General features: G+C 36.1%; 5 protein-coding genes across 5 annotated transcripts; 4 read left to right on the top strand and 1 right to left on the bottom strand.

The window, feature by feature from the left end:
- Window positions 1-92: 92 nt before the first annotated feature.
- On the top strand, window positions 93-6452 carry BPH1 (Bph1p; the record flags this gene model as incomplete). The annotated part of the gene is made up of 1 exon (XM_071053253.1): window positions 93-6452. The coding sequence occupies one exon, from the start codon at window positions 93-95 to the stop codon at window positions 6450-6452; it is 6360 nt and encodes a 2119-aa protein (XP_070910661.1).
- Window positions 6453-7166: 714 nt separating this feature from the next.
- On the top strand, window positions 7167-11396 carry SNT1 (Snt1p; the record flags this gene model as incomplete). Its single annotated transcript, XM_071053252.1, has 1 exon — window positions 7167-11396. One exon carries the CDS (start codon window positions 7167-7169, stop codon window positions 11394-11396), a length of 4230 nt encoding a protein of 1409 aa, XP_070910660.1.
- A 587-nt stretch (window positions 11397-11983) lies between these two features.
- Window positions 11984-13039, top strand: ELO2 (fatty acid elongase ELO2; the record flags this gene model as incomplete). The annotated part of the gene is made up of 1 exon (XM_071053251.1): window positions 11984-13039. One exon carries the CDS (start codon window positions 11984-11986, stop codon window positions 13037-13039), a length of 1056 nt encoding a protein of 351 aa, XP_070910659.1.
- A 447-nt stretch (window positions 13040-13486) lies between these two features.
- Window positions 13487-14686, bottom strand: RRP43 (exosome non-catalytic core subunit RRP43; the record flags this gene model as incomplete). The annotated part of the gene is made up of 1 exon (XM_071053250.1): window positions 13487-14686. The coding sequence occupies one exon, from the start codon at window positions 14684-14686 to the stop codon at window positions 13487-13489; it is 1200 nt and encodes a 399-aa protein (XP_070910658.1).
- A 287-nt stretch (window positions 14687-14973) lies between these two features.
- Window positions 14974-15975, top strand: RBK1 (putative ribokinase; the record flags this gene model as incomplete). The annotated part of the gene is made up of 1 exon (XM_071053249.1): window positions 14974-15975. The coding sequence occupies one exon, from the start codon at window positions 14974-14976 to the stop codon at window positions 15973-15975; it is 1002 nt and encodes a 333-aa protein (XP_070910657.1).
- Between the last annotated feature and the right edge of the window lie 444 nt (window positions 15976-16419).

Raw genomic sequence — 16419 nt, 5'->3', positions numbered from 1 at the left:
GCTACATGGGCATAACGGATTAAAACTATTAACCAACAGGATATACCTTCTAATTTTGAATCAAAAATAATATTTTTTTTCTACCAGTCTTCATGTCTCTTCATGAATTATTGCGATTGGAACTAGCCGATGACTCTACAAGTGTGGATAGTAATACGGATAATGATGAATTGATCGTCAGGAATTTGAATGCAGTGATTAATGGGTACACAACCGAAGTGGCTAGTAAGGAGTCACTAGAGGACTACGTTAGTCTTGAGTTAATGACTAAATTTAATGTCTCAGCTGTTTCTGACAATTTCAAGATAGGTGATGATTGGTTACAAGTGCTTGAAATGAAAGATGTTGGAAGCACAGATTGCGTTGTCTTACAGATCATACTTTCATTAGCTGATGCATCTTTGGTTAATGGACAGCGGTTAGGTACATTAAGTCGAGTACCTGGTTTCCTAGATCAGTTACACGAGTTGCTAAAGAGCAATAGTGTTAAAGATCAACTGATCGAAAAAAGTTATATCAAATTGTACCATTTGATCTTGAAAGTTTCTTGTAAACCAGAGAACATCCTAAGACTTCTAGATGACATTGCGTGCCCACCTATTGGAACTGTAATTACTAAACTGTCCCAAAATATAAACGAACAATCAGATTTTTTACAACTTGAAAATGTTTACAAAATATTTGACTTACGAGATGCCCAACTCACTAACAAGTGTACGTTAAGTTTACAAGTAGAATTAACCAACACCTCTTCAAATCGAATAATGACGCTCAATAACCATATTTTCCTAGAAATTAGGGACGAAAAGTTTTGTATATGTAATGATGAGTATATCTTAGCGATTTTCGAAAATTTTGAGTTCGAACAAGGGAAACTGTATTCATTATCTATGACTATCGATAAACGTAATTTTTCCTTGTACGTAAATGGAAATCTTATCACTGAAATAAAACTTGTGGAAGATCTCACCAAATACTTAAAATGGATAGAAATTGGCTCAATAATGTGCTCATTTCGCCTCTTCAATTTCCAGATATATTCAACTATATTGAATGACTACAAGATTAAGCTTCTAAGCCTGAGTAAAGGGATAATAGAAATGGACAAAAGCTTGAACTATATTATAAAAACTAACACCCCATTTATAGAGGAGGTCGACAATAAGCAGATTCTTTTAGACAGCAAAAAATTTCAAATATCTGAGAGAGAAGTAGTTCTTAAATACTCCTCAAAAAATGAAACTCAATCTGGTACCGATTACAAAGTTAGTCTAAATGGAGCTGGGTTAGAAGAAGACGATGACTCTTTTGGAGTTACCTGCTGCCATATCTATAAAAAAGCCAATTTAATGTCATGTTTTGAAACGATAAATGGTATATCAATTCTCTTAGATATGATTTATAGTGCTAAAACTGAAGATGAGCTGAAAAATGAGATAAGGTTGCTATTTAATTTGTTTGAAGACTCTTTTACGATCAATAAATTTCAGGAGTCTTATGGCTTCAGTTTTTTAAGTTACCTTTTATTGGAAGGCCCCATAAAAAAATTGAAAACACCACTGAGCATAGATATCATGAAAGATATTTCTTCATTTTATGGATGGGATTTTGAAAATTCACATAAGTCAATAATAAGATATCCTGAAGTATTACAGGAAATTATATTGAATTTGCAACTTTGGCATAACATTGATGTCGATGAACGGTACAATCGCACTACATCAAACGGAAATGAAAATTTCGATTTAGAGACTGTTCGATTTATTTTGTTCCAAATAACATGTTTGGTTGAGCAATCTCAGTTCCACCTGTACAATCGTAACTTACTTGAGAGAATAGGGCTACTAGAAACGCTTTCACAGCAGCTTCATAATTTCGAAAGGAAAAAACAATTGCGACTCTTAACTTCATGCAATGAAGAGATTATCAACACCTTCACCGCAATTCTAAACAACACTAAAAGTTCAGAGCAACTAAAATGGTTACTGAAATTTTTGTACTTCGAACTAAAAGCTGGCTGTTATATTGGTTTTGAAACAAAGGTAAAAACTCTAAACGAAATCCTAACTAACGTACTAAACAATACCTCTTCAATGGAAAGCGATATATTAATAAATAGTATTATTCCTAAGATGTTATTTATGCTGCTAGAAGAAACTACAAAGCTACAATTGAATCCCATAGTTGTCCTATCGACGATGTTGAAGTTTTACTTGATAAATCAAGATTATTGGAATAGGACCCTACAAAGTGGTGGTATAAGTATCCTGACAGAATATTTGGCTCGAATTAAACCTCTTTATTTTGAAGAGATAGTTAAAATGTTATATTTATTTTCGATTGGTAAGCAACAGTTCCAAGAATTTGGGAATATTACATCCATAGAAGATATAGATGAGTCGTCATTGGACAAAGAAAAGATTTCAATTGATGGATTTTTGTTACTGATTGTTTATCTGGAATGGGGATGTATTAATGATATTCATCAAGATCATAGACTAGACATGGATAATTTCTTTTGTTATATGCTGGAAACAATGAACAAGCATTTGACAAATGAAAATATGACGACCTTCGGAAATAAAATTTCTGACCTTATAATCACCTTAATCGATCTTCAAATCACGGTCAGTAAACCCCAAAATGGCAGCCTCTATTCTGCCACATCTAACGCTCTCTCAAAACTAATAAATGCTCTTTTCATCAAAGATATATCTCATAAGAGAATTGAAAATTTCAAAGCATACTTTATGACTCAGAAAGATTTACTGACGGTACCTTTTTCTCGTAAAGGGACTATCGATAAAAACAACTATTTACTATTTTTCTTCATGAGAAAAATATTTCCTGATATAATGAATAATGGTTTTAATGAGACACCAAATGTAGTAGAAGATGATAAGTCTCTACCAACTTTTGGAGCTAATATGGTAGAGTTGTTACTTTGTTTGTACGACGAATTTATTCACATAAAAAATGATGATAATTTAGAATGGCTGAAATACTTTTTACAGTGCTCTGATTATTTTAGCAATTATACAATTAATAACACCAAATTAAAAAATAAATACCTGTCACTATTAAAAATGTTGATTTTAAATTTAATGTCAACAATCCATTTCCAAAAACTTGATGCAAAATCTGAAGAGTGTGAATACTTTTACAAAGCCATATTAACTTATCAGTATACCATTTTCAACCGAGAATTTTTAGGAAGTGACGGCAACTTTATTACTAGTTTGATCATATTTATAGGTCTGGAGATAAATGAAAATAGAGCGAATAGTATGGCATTGGATTGCCTAAGGGCAATCGTATTACACCAACAGAAGTACTTATCTAGCATATCTTCCATTATCAACCAACAATACAAAACTGAAGTGACTGAAAACCTCGAGAAGTTACTTTGCACAGATAATGACGAAGCTGTAAGCATGTTGATTGAGAACTGCTATTTTTTATTCAGTGTTAACCAAAAATATCGTATTGAGGAATACATGAAAACTCATATCCACATACCTAATGTTCCAATAAACATTACTGAAAATCAAATTATTCAAGAGATTCTTCTACAAAGAGAGGACCGATTGTCACATCATATAGCAAGTTGTAAAGAAATGGTGAACCTATTTATTATAGAGAATCATTCCTATTTTGTAAAGATCTTAAAGATGTTTATAAAGTTACAAAAAAACTATGAGACCGACTTGAGAGAGGAGTCATTTATCTCAGAAAACAAAGCAAGAAGGATCCAGAAATATCACTTAAATTTCTCAGAAACACATAAAATAATAACTGATAATGTAGTATGGGGTCTTGACAGTTTAGAAGATGATAGAAAAACTAGACGAAGGGTGGTTCATAAATATAAACTCGAAAGCCAGCCGACACGAATTACAAATGTAGCACCAACCAGTGATGTTGATAAAAATCACTTAATTCCAGATATCAAAAATACCGAGAGTTTATCCTCATTTGAATTAGTCCCAGAAATAGAACTAGCAACTTACTCTGACTCAATTCCAAGAAATGAAAATCGAAGAATCTTAAAGATGTTGAAAGACGGTGATTCTATACAAAATATATGGAATTGCAGTCTGGTCGAAGGACTTGAAATAAAAGAAGGTATGCTAATAATTGGGCATGTAAACATGTATTTCATAGACGGATTTTACTTCTTTTCATCCGAAAAACGTGTGCTACAAATAATGGATGTTCCAGATTACCTGAGAGATACCAACATAAACTATTTGAAAAATATTAATAATGAGAACAGATCTGCCTCTCTATATAGCGAGGAGTTTGTTGTTGAAAAAGAACAGTTGAATTTTGTTACCAAAAGGCCATACTTATTGACAGATACTGCAATGGAAATGTTATTTGAAGATGGTCGAACATATTTATTTAACTTTAAAAATAAGGCAATGAGAGATGAACTTTATAAGCATTTATCCCAAAAACAATCCTCAACAAGAATTGACTATTGTCTTGCTGTAGCTTTAAAAGAAATAAATCTTAATAGCAATAAGATTTCCTCACAAAACGGTATTGTCCGAGATTCCTTAAAGTTCAAGTTTACCAGTGCCTTTTCAAACCCTGGTGACTTATTTGATAACTCCATAATAACAAGAGAATGGCAAAACGGTAATATTTCAAATTTCATGTATATTATGATTCTTAATATGTTAGCAGGTAGAACATTTAATGATCTAACACAATACCCGATATTCCCATGGGTCCTCTCTAATTATGATGAAAATACAATTGATTTAACGGAAAATAAGAATTATAGGGATCTGACTAAACCTATGGGGGCACAATCAGAGAGACGTTGTAAAGAATTCATCGAAAGGTATGAACTTTTAAAGGATCTAGATCCGGACTCTTCTGTACCTTTTCATTATGGTACACATTATTCATCAGCAATGATTGTTGCTGGATATTTAATAAGGCTTGAACCTTTTTACAGTACCTTCAAGTCATTACAGGACGGACATATTGGTCACCCTGATAGACTTTTTAGCTCCGTTAGTAGAGCTTGGAAATCAGCTGCAATAGAAAGCACCACCGATGTTAGAGAATTAACTCCTGAGTTTTTCTATTTACCTGAGTTTTTGAAGAATATCAACATTTTCGATTTTGGAAAATGCCAAGATGGTACTGAAGTAAACAATGTTGCTTTACCACCCTGGTCTGGAAATGACCCCAAGTTATTTGTGACACTAAATAGAAGGGCATTAGAGAGTGAATATGTCTCGGAAAATCTACATATCTGGATTGATTTGATATTTGGGCAGAAGCAACGCGGTCCAGAATCTGTCAAGGCTATCAATGTATTTAACTCCTTAAGTTATCCTGGAAATATAAATCTAGACAAGGTCAATGATGAAAACGAGAGGAAAGCTATTACAGGAATTATCCATAATTTTGGCCAGACTCCTCTGCAAATATTCCATGAAGCTCATCCAAAACGTCAAGTTAAGAAGGTATATTCTGTCAAGAGTGAGATATTGGACAAGCTAAATGTCGAGCCAGATGAAATAATTAGTTTAGATGAGAAATATGAATCAAGCGAGACTTCGGAGTTAATAACCATGTTACCACACAACAACGCCGAGACACCACAATGGAAGTGCGCTGATAATATCAGACAGTATCTAGAAGATGATAGAGGAACTTTCCACGAAATAAGACTAGATGGGAGGAACAGCATTCATATAGGTGGATTGAAGTTTGATGACCTACACCAATCTAGAATTTGCATCATCAAGGTAGTTAAGAGTCACTATCTCATTACAGCTGACGAAGATGGGCTCATTAAGGTATGGGATATCAATCTAAAGAGATCAAAGCTATTAGAATTTAGGGTTTCTCTTTGCGGACATTTATCTGAAGTTACAGTGTTACAAGCATTTGAGGGTTCTAATGTACTAATAACGCTCGACATTAAACACCAAGTTTACTTATGGGATCTGAGTACCGGTCTATTCATCAGAAAGATTTCCTCGGATGCCAAATTGATTACAATTTCTGAAGTACAAGGAAACATCGCCGTACTAAGCATTGAAGGTGAACTAACTTTGTGGAATCTAAATGGCGACAAGTACTTAAACTGCCACATCCCCCATTTAGAAGGGTCCGTAGTGAAAAATATCAATTTCTTCGACTTCACAAAGACCGAGCACCAGTTCGCCAAACATCGATACTGGTTCGAACACGAAATACTAATGGTAGCCTGTAACGACGGGTGTCTAAGATTATACGAGTTGGCGATCGAATCCGCATCCTGGCAACTGAACCTCATTAAAATACTCAAGGCTAGCACCAGTGACCCCATATTCGCTTCTGCTACAATAGGCTACATTCACAACAAACGCGGGAACCATACCCGAACATTCCAACTAGCAACACTAGCACATGAAACCATTAACACCTGGATACTAGAATGGTAATGCAATTAAAATAGATTATTAAATATTCTTCATGTTAAAACTTGTATATTTGATAGATGTTACCCGGATTTTACCATACCGTGATGTTTTATTTATTTTTTATTTATTTTTTTTATATTTTTTTAAAGATAAAAAAAAATGGGTATGCCAAAACAAAAAGAAACCCTTTGTTACAGACTATTTATAATTTTGACAGCAGAAAGGCTAAAGGGAAAACCCAGAACTACTAGTGGCCAAAACGAGCTTTATTAACTCACGGGGAGAAGTAACAACAAGAAGGAGAATAGAGCGAATTTCTCAAAAAGAAAATATTTGTTATATACATAATACAACGTGATACTTTTTTAAGAGGCACAAACACTAGGTTAGAAGAGGATACGACTCTGAAGTGATTGCTAAGATTGGGAAACACATCACTATACCCTTCCTTGGTCAGGATCCTAATACACAAGAAATAAACAAACAAAAACCAAAAGGCCTTTGAGGGAAATATTTAAAAAAACTAAGACCAAGTTAGAAGTTGTATTATTAATTTTTTATCATCTCACTAGTGGATCTATTTTGGGTAACTAAATAAGAATTCCTATTTTCTAGACTTGGAGAAAGCCTATACCAGATAACTCTAAGGCACTATCTTTACAAAGAAAAGAAGGAAAAGGAAAATTAATTTCATTATCTGGGAAGACAAATAGCTAAAGAAATAATCCTTTCACAATGGGATATCCGTCTTCGTCGCGTCGAATGGGAGATAAAAAGAGGTATTATTACTCGAATAATCCGAACAGGCGACATTCTTCTCAAATGTTGTACTCTAAGAAAACTTATCCACCAGCCAGTGGACCCTCACATAACTATCCTCCAGAATCTCCATCCTATGCGAATAGCATTGAAAGAACAACAACGCCGACTACACAGACCTCCATGGGATCACATACTATTTCAGCACCAGGTACTCCTGTACAGCCGAGTGGTCAAGGTAAGGATCTGCGAACATCACGATATGACCCTTCACCGATAGGAAGACCACCATCAGGACCACATAAACAACTGAGTAACGCACCTAGGAAACCAACTAGCAGATACAACCCAGATATCGAGAATCCGACTACAGCTAGCCCTCAGAAGACTGATACTGTTGACCTGCCGAGATCGAGGTACTCTGGTAGCTCATTGAGTAGGTACAACTCCCAAAACTCAATTGGTAGCTACTCACACACAAATGGAGAGCCACATGCTCCACAACCTCTAAGCATGAAGAATGCCCTTAAAAATAAATCACCTAGAATAAGTGACACTAATACATTTGTTAATGACTATCCTACTTCGACATATAAGCCGTCAGGTCCGGCTAATCCCAATAGTACTGCTAGCTATTTTAACAGAGCTAATAAATGGAGAATGGGCTCTAGTGTGGATACTAAACTAGATCATGACTATCCACCTTTAGGAAGAAGCATTGCTACTGCTCCTACAGCACCATCACCTAGAAATAGATATTGGAAAACGGGCTCCTCAAAGTATGCTAATGGAATACCTCATCAACCAAACATTCATGATACAGTTGGTTTTCAAAGAAGTTCAAGTAACTCTATCTCGACAAACAGCAACTATGAACGTTCCCATTCTTATTCAGCAGAAACACAAGAACACGACAGAGGCAGGCAAGCAAGAAATAGCTATGATCATAATTATTCAAGAGATGTAGATCAGCAGAGAGAAAAGTCGCCGATTGGGTCTCCAAATCCACATTCTTTGGGGTCTAGTTTAATAAATTCAGTGTCACAGACTACCAGAGAGACGGAAGCAAAACTCCTAAAGGAAAAGCAATTAAAAGATGATACACATATTCATACTAAAAGACCAAACCTACCTAGTAACACAATAGTGAAAAAACATGACAATGGTGAAGATTCCAAGAAAAATGAAAGACCTGAAATTAATACTTTATGGACTTCAAATGATGATATATTTGCAGAAAATGATATAGAGAAAGCAAAGGGACAGGGAAGGGAACAAGAAAAGGAAATGGAAAGTAAAATTATTACAGGAAATGAAACCACTAATAAAAACGAACTGAAGAATGTGCAAGATAGTGAAGTGGGTAAAGAGAAGGGGAGTAATAACGAGAAGGTTAATGATAACAATAGTTCTGAAATGGAAGAAATTGAAAATGAACAAGAAGAAGAAGATCTTGAAATGGATGATGATGTTACTGCCATTGATGAACAACGTGTGTTTAAAGAGAATAGACCTTCTGATATGTTAGACTATGAATATATTTATGATCCAAAAGACCTAAGAACAGACTTCTCAAAAATTGATATGTCACCTAAGGAAATACCTTATTCGGAACCATTAGAACCAATTAATAGCTGTATTTTCCCAATGAATAGAACGGAAACACGACTTTGGCAAATAAAGAACCAGTCCAGGACTGAAATTATAAAGAATCAGAAATATCTACTGAAGAAACCGATAAAAAATATTAAAGTCTACCCGTTTTTCAAGAAGAATTTGGTTATACATGAACAAGCAATTCGATATGATCTTGCTAGAGCTATTTCAAAATTAAAAAAACATGATAAAGTCGGAGTATTGAATTTGAAGAAGGATTATTTGGATCATATTGAAAATTGGAAACATCAATGTGAAGTTAGTTCAGAAATTAGTAAAAGTTTGAGGAAGAAAGAGATTGCATATTATGAAAAGGTAGATAAGGAAATTCAGGAAAGAGAGGAACAAGAAAAGCTTCAAGAAGAACAACAACGGCAAAATAATAGTTCTCGTCGTCGAAACAGGGCTGATTTTGTTGATGACGCAGAAATGGAAACTGTATTATTACAGATTGATCCTGATTACAAGTTCCACCAAGCTGCAGCTAGTATACCACCAATGATCACTACAACATTAGAAAAACATAGTTATAAGTTTGCAGATGTCAATAACCTTGTGACAGATAAAAATGAATGGGCTTCAAGAGTTTTAACAGATGGAATAGATAACTTTACTGAACACGAACATGAGCTTTTTGTAGAGGGTTATTTGATGAATCCTAAAAAGTTCAGTAGGATTTCTAACTTTATGGGTGGACTGAGAACTCCTGAAGAGTGTGTCCTTCACTATTACAGAACAAAACGAGCTGTAGACTATAAAACGTTGGTCAATGAAAGAAATAAGAAGCGTAAAGGGGTCGCTAACAAGAAGAAGAAGAAGAAAGAGCGTAGTAGTGACTTGGAGTCAGATCAGAAAGTTGAGAAGTCAGTGGAAGATAAAACGGATGTATCTGTTGCGGAGTCTCTGCCAAATACTGAATCAGAATTGGCTAAGGAAGTTGAAAATATAGAAAAGGAACAAGATACTAAGCTTGAAATTGCACCTACACCTGTGGAAATTGAAATTCCTGCTTCTGACAAGACAAAAGAGGAGGAAATGCTTCAAGATGCTAACAATACTCAAATAGAACCAATCACCAATATTGAGACCCCAGAGCGCCATCACATTTCCAATTTCGAGGAGAAGGAGGAGGAGGAGGAAGCAAGACATGTAGCAATAGAAGTTCAAAGACAAATGACTGAAAACGAGCACTCTTATACCCCACAGTTTGAGAATCATATTCATGCTGGCCTAGATAAGAGTCCAAAAGATCGTAGTCATGAATTTGCTACCATTTTGCCTCGACCTGACTTAAATACTTCAACGGAGATTGGTTATGAAGACGGAAATGCTAGGAAGAGACATAAGCAAGCTCAAGATCACAGATCTAGTTATTGGAGTGTTAAAGAGACGCAGCTATTCCCTGATCTACTGAAAGAATTTGGCTCTCAATGGTCATTAATATCTGAGAAACTTGCTACAAAATCCACTACTATGGTAAGAAATTATTATCAAAGGAATGCTGCTCAATTTGGTTGGAAGGCACTTGTTGAGGACGCAGATGCTAAACGTAACGCTACTAGTTCTGGACTGGTACAACAGTCGCAAATTCTACTTCCTCCCGAACAACCAGTCTTCAATCTGGTTAGCGGGCAATCACGTGCTCGTTCAAATGCAGGGTACTTTGGAGATAATGAACAAGTTACTGAAGACATAAATTCACACCCATTTGGCCCTGAGACTGGTCGGGATTCTTTCTCTAAAGTTACTACTCCTACAGGGGCGTTACCGCCACCTAGACTACCATCCATTCAGTTCCAAAATGGAGCAAATACAAATCCGCCAAGCTTACATCAACTGAAAGGAATAAGCCCAGTTGAGAACATAACTGGTGTTAGAGAAGAGCATAGAAATAACTCTATCAATAGTATTCTAAATGTTAGTGGGGGTTCTGAATCTGTCCATGGTCATGATGATATAGCAGCTCCAACTCCAACTGCAGCTGCTGCAGCTGCTGCTCCTCCTCCTGCTCCTCCTTCTGCTGCAACTGCTCCTACCCCTGCCTCTGCTATCGCACCATTTTCATCTACAGCTCCAACTCCAGGCCCAGCTTTGGCACCAATTACAGTTGCTGCTCCCGTAGCTGAGGTAACCAGCAAAATCAGATCAAGCTCAATTTCATCACTACTCAATCCAGCTAGTCATCAAACTAAACCTAATATTGGGACTGGAGGAGGAAATAGTACAAGCCCACCACCGATTCATCAGTTTATCGGTGGCAATATGCCCACTCCATGTATCTTCAGTGACAGATTGACCTTACATCCTCTTCCTCCAGTAGGAAATTCTGCTGTACCCCAACTACCAATTATCCCACAACAACAATCACCACCACTAGCTTCTCCAACTGTACAAAGCGATACCAGTCATTCCTCGAACAATGTACCAACCCAACAGCAAGAACAGAAAATGCCCATGTTGAACTTCGCTAATGACCCACTAGCTGCATTGGCTGCTATCGCCTCTGCTCCTGACACAATGGCTTCACTGCTTCCTCAGGAGAAGAAGTAGCTTCCTTCAAGAAAAAAAATATATATACACTTCTTTGCTACGTATAATTATAAATAGAACAGTAGTCATAACTACTTGATTCATCTATTTCATATAATTTTTCACATGTCCTCACACGGCTTCTATTGCCCGACCGTTCGCTTAAAATGCGATGAGCTTCTTCTTCTACGGCAGATTCTAAGCAGCATGTTTACTTCATTACTACTCGTGCAGTTTTCTGCGACTGTTTCTGAGAAGAATGTGAAAATGATAAATAACTTTTGGCGTTCGCATTGAAATTTTTTTTTTTCAAGCATCACAAGCTTTTCTCGACGTCAATATTATTGATTTTTATTATATTAATTGTATATTATTTTTATTAGTGATAATGTATATTGGTGCCATATATTCCATATTCAATTTGATTTCAATCATTAACCTATAAATAGAGAAACAATCAAATCTTCTTTTTGTTGTTAAAAGTCATATAAAAAGAAGACAAAAAAAAAAAATTATATTCGTGTAACTTAATTGTATACACATATAACTTATTCTCTTCTTTATTATTAATTAGAAATATAGAAACTTCTACGTTCGCTTGAGAGAAAATGTCTGCTATCATTCCACTTTTGAAGCAGTACTCTGCTCCTGTTTTCGAACGTTATCCGGTGCTAAATGATTACGTTCCAACTGTTGAATTGCCCTTTTTTAACATCAATCTGTGGGAAAATTTTGACCGTATAGTTACTATTGCTACTAATGGCAAGTTTGTTCCACATGAATTCGATTTTGTCGCTGGTGAGTTGCCTCTAAGTGAACTACAACCAGTTCTCATTGCCATTGCGTCCTACTACATCATCATTTTCGGTGGTAGAGCTATCCTAAGTAACTTCCAACCATTTAAGTTGAACTTCCTTTTCCAAATGCACAACCTTTTCTTGACCACCGTTTCCTTCATCCTTTTGGCATTGATGGTAGAACAACTTACCCCAATGATTTACCACCACGGTCTTTACTATGCTATTTGTGATATGGGTGCCTGGACTCAGCCAATGGTTACTTTGTACTACATGAACTACATCGTTAAGTTCATTGAGTTTATTGACACCATCTTCTTGGTCTTGAAGCACAAGAAACTGACATTTTTGCACACTTACCACCACGGTGCCACTGCTTTACTTTGCTACACTCAGTTGGTCGGTACAACATCAATTTCATGGGTTCCAATCACTTTGAATCTTGGTGTTCACGTCGTTATGTACTGGTACTACTTCTTGGCCGCAAGAGGTATTAGAGTTTGGTGGAAAGAATGGGTCACCAGATTCCAAATCATCCAATTCATCCTAGACATCGGTTTCATCTACTTTGCCGTTTACCAGAAGGCAGTCCATCTATACTTCCCATCTCTACCACATTGTGGTGATTGTGTTGGTTCTACCACTGCTACTTTCGCCGGTTGTGCCATCATCTCTTCTTACTTGGTTCTTTTCATCTCCTTCTACATCAACGTCTACAAACGTAAGGGATCTAAGGCCAGTAAAGTTGTCAAGAGAGTCCATGGTGGTGTTGCTGCTAAGGTTAATGAATACGTCAATGTCGACTTGCAAAATGTTGCTACGCCTTCTCCATCCCCAGTTGCAAGAGACAGAAGAAGAAAGAGGTAATCTACTCGACCAACAAATAAACAAAGTTATCTCAAACCTCTCTTCGAAATTTATGAACATATATCAACAAATATTTACCGCATGCCTAACTCACTCAGAATTTTTTATTAAGTCATAATTGTTGTTTTTCCTATTATTATTCAACTATTTTTATCCCTTGTCATTTCTATATTGAAAACATTGTAACTATCTGTGTCATTATTTTACGGAGTTTATTTATATTTATTTAAATTTTATCAAAAATATAATATATCTTTATTTTATGCCTCTCTGGTTAGCTTAAATATTTGTATATCAGAGTAATGCAATGTTAAAATTAGTTCAATATATACAAATATTTTATAATCCGTTTATATCCTTGTGCTCTGTTTTGAAGTCAATGGCGTAAGTTAATAATGTTATGAGTGTTTAGCTTTTTAAAAAGTTTTCATATATATTGTATAATATTCATTTTAGCTTTTTAGAGAGATGTAGAGAACGTAGTTTTGCTAATTGCAGAGACTCTTTTAACATATCCGGTGTAATCTTGGCATTACCACCAATAACAGAAACATTAGTTAAAGCACCGTTTGCGTTCGAAAGCACAGAAATTGTTGATTGAACGCTGGTTTCTTCGGCTTCTGTATCAATGTCAGCAAGTAGGACACTTGTTGGCTCCTCCATGTCAATTATCATTTCATCATTGTTTGATTCGGAGCTTTCTTCACTAGTTTCTTCCTTATTTAATTGGGCCTCTGGATCAATATCAATAATACCGTAATTTGATGCATATACCAAATTGTCATTATTGATAACTAAGTCTCTGTATTTAGTAGGGTCAGCAAATATTTCGTAAGTTTCCCTTATAGTTGTACTCCTGCCTTTGGTTCTAATAGTCATCTTCAAGTCAGTAGCCTTTTCATCTAGGAATGTCATTGGGAGCTTTGTCGATTGCAAGGCATATATCAAAGAGTTCCAGCAAAGGTCGAATACAGGACCAGTCCTTCCAAAGACAATAATCTTAGCATAGAGCACAAAAGACCATTTCTTTTTTATCTGTATTATATTATCCTCATCTTCATTGGCTTTACCTTGATCTTCTGGGTATGTAATAATGGTTTTTCCATTTTCATCTGTGCTTCTGATACCTGGAGTTACTTTTAATGATGGTTTCGGTATGATTCTGGAGTGAAGTAGCGATTGGTAGAGTTTTTGAGAAATTGTCATTTCCTCGTCGGTGCATGCACCAACTCTACCTCTCTCTACTTCAACGACTGGATAAACCGAGGTGAAATTATTAATAGATGTGGCCGAACCTTCTTCAAGAGCCATCATTTCCTGTTCGCCAAAATTGGATTCCCCTAGAGCAGTGTTATAAGCATCTTCGATAATACAACCGGTAATTGTAGTGATAACCATGGTAGTCCCACTTTTCAGCACATTCGAACCTAGAATTCCATTCGCAGTTTCATTGGGATCAAACCTGCATTGCTCAGAGTACCTCGATAACGTGTCGTCATCCACCTCAACATCCCTAAACTCAGCGAATTTCCGAAGACAAGGTCTAATACCAAGAGATAAATGTCTTTGTAGTGATAGCTCAGGAGAAATACGGGCTAGAACCTCTGGAGGGAACGTGATAGGATGAATATCTATTGTTTCTGTCATTTCCGTTTTGCGTAATAAGTTACAGATTAATACTAATATAGTGTATTCTATTGTCCAATAAAGACCAGGTATAGTACCAAGGAAATTGTTCTAATCCTTAAGCTTCATAAATGCAGCTCATCGCAAATTTTTGCTAATTTTTGAAATTTTCTTGAAATTTTTCACTTTACGCTGTGATGGCTGAATTTGGTGTGGAAAGGCTTTAAAAAAAAATAAAGGGACAATGCCATTAACTCAACTTTAATGGAACCTTCCCCACATATCAGTACACACACACGCATATAAAAATGGGTATTACTGTTATTGGATCGTTGAATTATGACCTTGTTACTTATACGGATGCTGTTCCTGATGGTGGGGAGACAATTCGTGCTAATTCCTTTGAGACGCATACTGGTGGTAAAGGATGCAACCAATGTATTGCCATAGGGCGTCTGCGTGACCCCAAGGCTGATTACAAGGTGAAAATGGTTGGCAATGTTGGTCAGGACTCTTTTGGGGAGCAGCTTATGGGTGTTTTGAAGGAGGAAGGTGTTGATGTTAGCGATGTTGGACAGTTGGAAGGTGTAAGTACTGGTACTGCCACTATTCTTGTTGAGGAGTCGAAAGGAGGGCAGAACAGGATTTTGATTGTGAAGGGTGCTAATGGGAAGAGTGAATATACACCTGACCAATTAAATGATATCTTTAAAAGCACTGATGACCAGGAGTACGTAGTTTTCCAGCAAGAAATTCCTAATGCAGATAATGCTATGAATTGGATTCACCATAACATCAAACAGAGTACTATCGTGTTCAATCCTTCTCCTTTCCAAAGCATCAAGAATGAGCACTGGAGTGCTGTAGACGTATTGGTGGTGAATGAAATTGAAGCTCTCCAAGTTCTTGCTGATTTAGAAGGTGAAAAATTGAGCAACGATTACAAGGCTAATGCGAAGACTGATTTCATTGGAACCTATGAAAAAATTGCAGAACACTTGCAGAAAAATATAGTAAACCAGAGGTCCCTAGCAGCTGTAATTGTTACCCTAGGATCAAGAGGAGTTTTATTTACTTCGAAGCAGCACCCTAAGGTTGAATATATGGACGCTATACATGATATCAAAGTCGTAGACAGCACTGGTGCTGGTGACACATTTCTAGGAGCTGTGGTCACTCAATTGTATGAAGGGAAAAGCCTTCAAGAAGCTGTCAGGTTTGCTACATTGAGTAGCTCACTGGCCATTCAGAAAAATGGTGCCGCAGAAAGTATCCCAAAACATAATGATGTTTTGAAATTAGCTCAATGATGCTAATAGTGAGACGTTTCTAACGTACCGGCTAATTTCTATTAGTTAGAATGAGAATAACCGTAGGATCAATGTAAATATTTTCTATAAATCATATCAAATAAATTATTCCATAACGATCACTGAACGGATTATGTACCCCCTTTTGCTTTAACTGAAATTACGAAACAGAAACCCAACAAGCAAGTAGCTTCTATGGCCAAGTTGGTAAGGCGCCACACTAGTAATGTGGAGATCATCGGTTCAAATCCGATTGGAAGCACTTTCTTTTTGTAAATTTCGTTCTAATATCGTCGTATATGATTAAATAATTTATTGTATAGAGAATCTATAATCTTTCTCAACCTTCATTGTTTAAATCGCATGATATCAGAATAATCTTGTTTTTACTGGCATTATTATTACAAGCTATTTAATAAAATTAAATATCGTTATGTATTGTAT

The sequence above is a fragment of the Nakaseomyces bracarensis genome, assembly GCF_045282275.1.
Source record: "Nakaseomyces bracarensis strain CBM3 chromosome Unknown Scaff11_0, whole genome shotgun sequence".
Taxonomy (NCBI): Eukaryota; Fungi; Ascomycota; class Saccharomycetes; order Saccharomycetales; family Saccharomycetaceae; genus Nakaseomyces; species Nakaseomyces bracarensis.
Note: the sequence above shows the minus strand (reverse complement) of the source record. Positions and strands in the feature narration are given on the sequence as shown.